The sequence below is a fragment of the Nicotiana tabacum genome, chromosome 19, assembly GCF_000715075.1.
Source record: "Nicotiana tabacum cultivar K326 chromosome 19, ASM71507v2, whole genome shotgun sequence".
Lineage (NCBI taxonomy): Eukaryota > Viridiplantae > Streptophyta > Magnoliopsida > Solanales > Solanaceae > Nicotiana > Nicotiana tabacum.
In genome coordinates, this window is record NC_134098.1 from 28670091 (window position 1) to 28672547 (window position 2457).

The 2457-nt window shown below is 31.7% G+C and overlaps 1 protein-coding gene across 1 annotated transcript; it reads right to left on the minus strand.

Moving 5' to 3' along the window:
* Nucleotides 1–367: 367 nt before the first annotated feature.
* LOC107802161 (18.1 kDa class I heat shock protein-like) lies at nt 368–2457 on the minus strand. Its single transcript, XM_016625612.2, has 2 exons — nt 2280–2457; nt 368–1142 (listed from the first exon to the last, which is right to left on the minus strand). The coding sequence occupies exons 1-2, from the start codon at nt 2377–2379 to the stop codon at nt 790–792; spliced, it is 453 nt and encodes a 150-aa protein (XP_016481098.1). The 5' UTR covers nt 2380–2457; the 3' UTR covers nt 368–789.

The following is a 2457-nucleotide window of genomic DNA, read 5'->3' on the forward strand; positions in this document are numbered from 1 at the left end:
CCCATAAAATTTAGTCGCTAAAAATAGATATTGCCGGTCAAAAATATATCAGAAACGCCGAGGGACTTACCTACAAATTTCCTCGGAAAGAGCAATCTATTGTCAACCAGATTTGCATTTTACCGTTACAATCCGTCGGTAACTTCATAGTGTTATTTAAACTCAACGGAAAATTCAATGTAATATTTAAACTTTTAGAGAGTGTCCATCGGTAATATTAAAAGATTATTTTTTAATACATTTACTTGACCTATGGAGATCTCCCGGTATAAATATTATTAGTATTATATTATTTAATAATATACACAGAGATCCGTCGGTATATAAAATTTTTTGAACGGATTGTTTTCAGATATCTAAAGGATGGGTCCATCGGTAATTACCGAGAGAGTCTTTCTGTTGCTTTTATCGATGAGCGATTTATCTATAAACCATGTACCAATGATCTCCTGTCGGTTAAGCCTATTATCGAGGGATGTCCCTTGGTAATCCACATCGGTATAAAAAAGGATTTTTAGAAGTCTCCGATGTGAAGAAAATCAAGTGATACTGGCTTACATGCTTGTAATCCTTGCCTTTACAAACTGCCGATTCTTTCTACACCCTGTGGTATTGTTTGCCCTTCCTGCAAGTTATTCTGACATTGATAGGTTTAGTGGACCTTGAACATGGATTCAAACTTCTGTATAACATTTTCGTTTGTTTCAGATTTTTTTGGTTATTATATCAAAGTGTTGTTATAAAGAACATACTATATATACTTGGGTGAAGTTACAGAATTGCTTTAACTCAATCTTCAATTACTGTGAACGTAAAAGTATAGTAAGCAAAACCAGTGAGGCCAGCAGCCACAACGACCGCAGCTACAACACCCAAAACCACCTTTGTGAACTTGTTCAATCTTGAATTCTTTGATCCTTTTTCTTCATCAGCTAGGGGTGGTTTAATAATTTTCTTTGGCAATGTAATCTTAAGAACACCTTTCTCAAACTCTGCCTGGATTTCATCAGTTTCATAGTCCTTCCATACTGGAAATTCCCTGAAAAATCTCAATCTTTTTTTATTCACTCGTCGATCTCCAGAAACCTTCAAGCCTCCAAAACTGCTGATTTGTACCTTCAACCCTTCTTTATCTTTGAATTCTTCCATGCAAAGAAAAGAATAAACAAATAGCATAAAAGTCCCAGTTTATCGTTATTCAACTTTTTAGGCGGATTAAAGTGACACAGAAATTTCAGATTTTACATTTTGTACTAAAAGATAAAAGGAAACAAAATATATAGATAAATCATTTTTTGTATGCTGAAAGGAAACGAGAAGTGAACCAAACAATGAGTTGGACAGATTATCCCTATTTATATGGCATCGTTGAGATTTCGACAGTCAAAAAAATTATTCTTTGATCGTAATTTTTTCATGTCTTTTAAATATTTTAAATTGTTAATTATTGTGGCGTATAATACTTTTTATGTAGTTTTTAAATATGTAAATATTATTTTAAAAATAATAAAGATTTTATGTCTAAATTCTAGGTCAAAATTAAAAATTTTAACTGTCAAAATTCGAATGATGCCACATAAATTAAGATGGATGGAGTAATTCTAAAGACATTAATAAGAGAAATGTGTAATTTAACGAGTGACTTATGTACGCCATTTTACATTGAGAATATTGAATGTTGATAAATGTTTCTGCTGCTGTACGTAGTATTTCTTTCTTCCTTCGATCCACAATAAGTGATTTTTTGAATGTTTTTACGCAGATTAAGAATTCACATTTAACATTAATTTACAATAAAATTGACCATATTAACCTTTACCATCTCTTCACATAAACACCCCTAACACATACTCCAACATTATTTACTCCAAGGGCAATGTAGGAAAAAAATAATTAATTCATTCTTGAAATCTAAAAAAAATCACTTATTTTGGACCACAAAAAAAGACCAAAAAATCACTTATTGTGGACCGGAGGAAGTATTATTTTCTATATAATGTTTTTCTCGTAACGATTACTCCTTCGGTCCTTTTCAGTTTGTCATGGTTAAGAAAAAACAATTGATCCATAATGCTTGTTATTTAGTAAATTAAGATATAATTAATTATTTTTTTCACTTTGGGTTCTTATTCTAATAAATGTAGAGAGAGATTAATGTGGTGAAAGAAAGAGTAATATCAAAGAATAATTTAATCAAATTATCTTATTAATTAATATATTCTTAAGGGGTGTGAGAGACAAACGTGACAATTAAAAAGGATTGGTGGGGTATTCCTTACCAGCTGGGAGATGAACTAAGAGAACGTCATGTCTTTGTTCACGTAGCCACTCGTACGATGGTTCAAAACGGTCTTCAGATGCTCCTACTTTGGCTTCCATTAATTAATGTGAATATTACTCTTTCGCTTGAATTTTAAGTGAATTCTTTCAGATTAAGAGCTGCAAGATGTTTCTCCC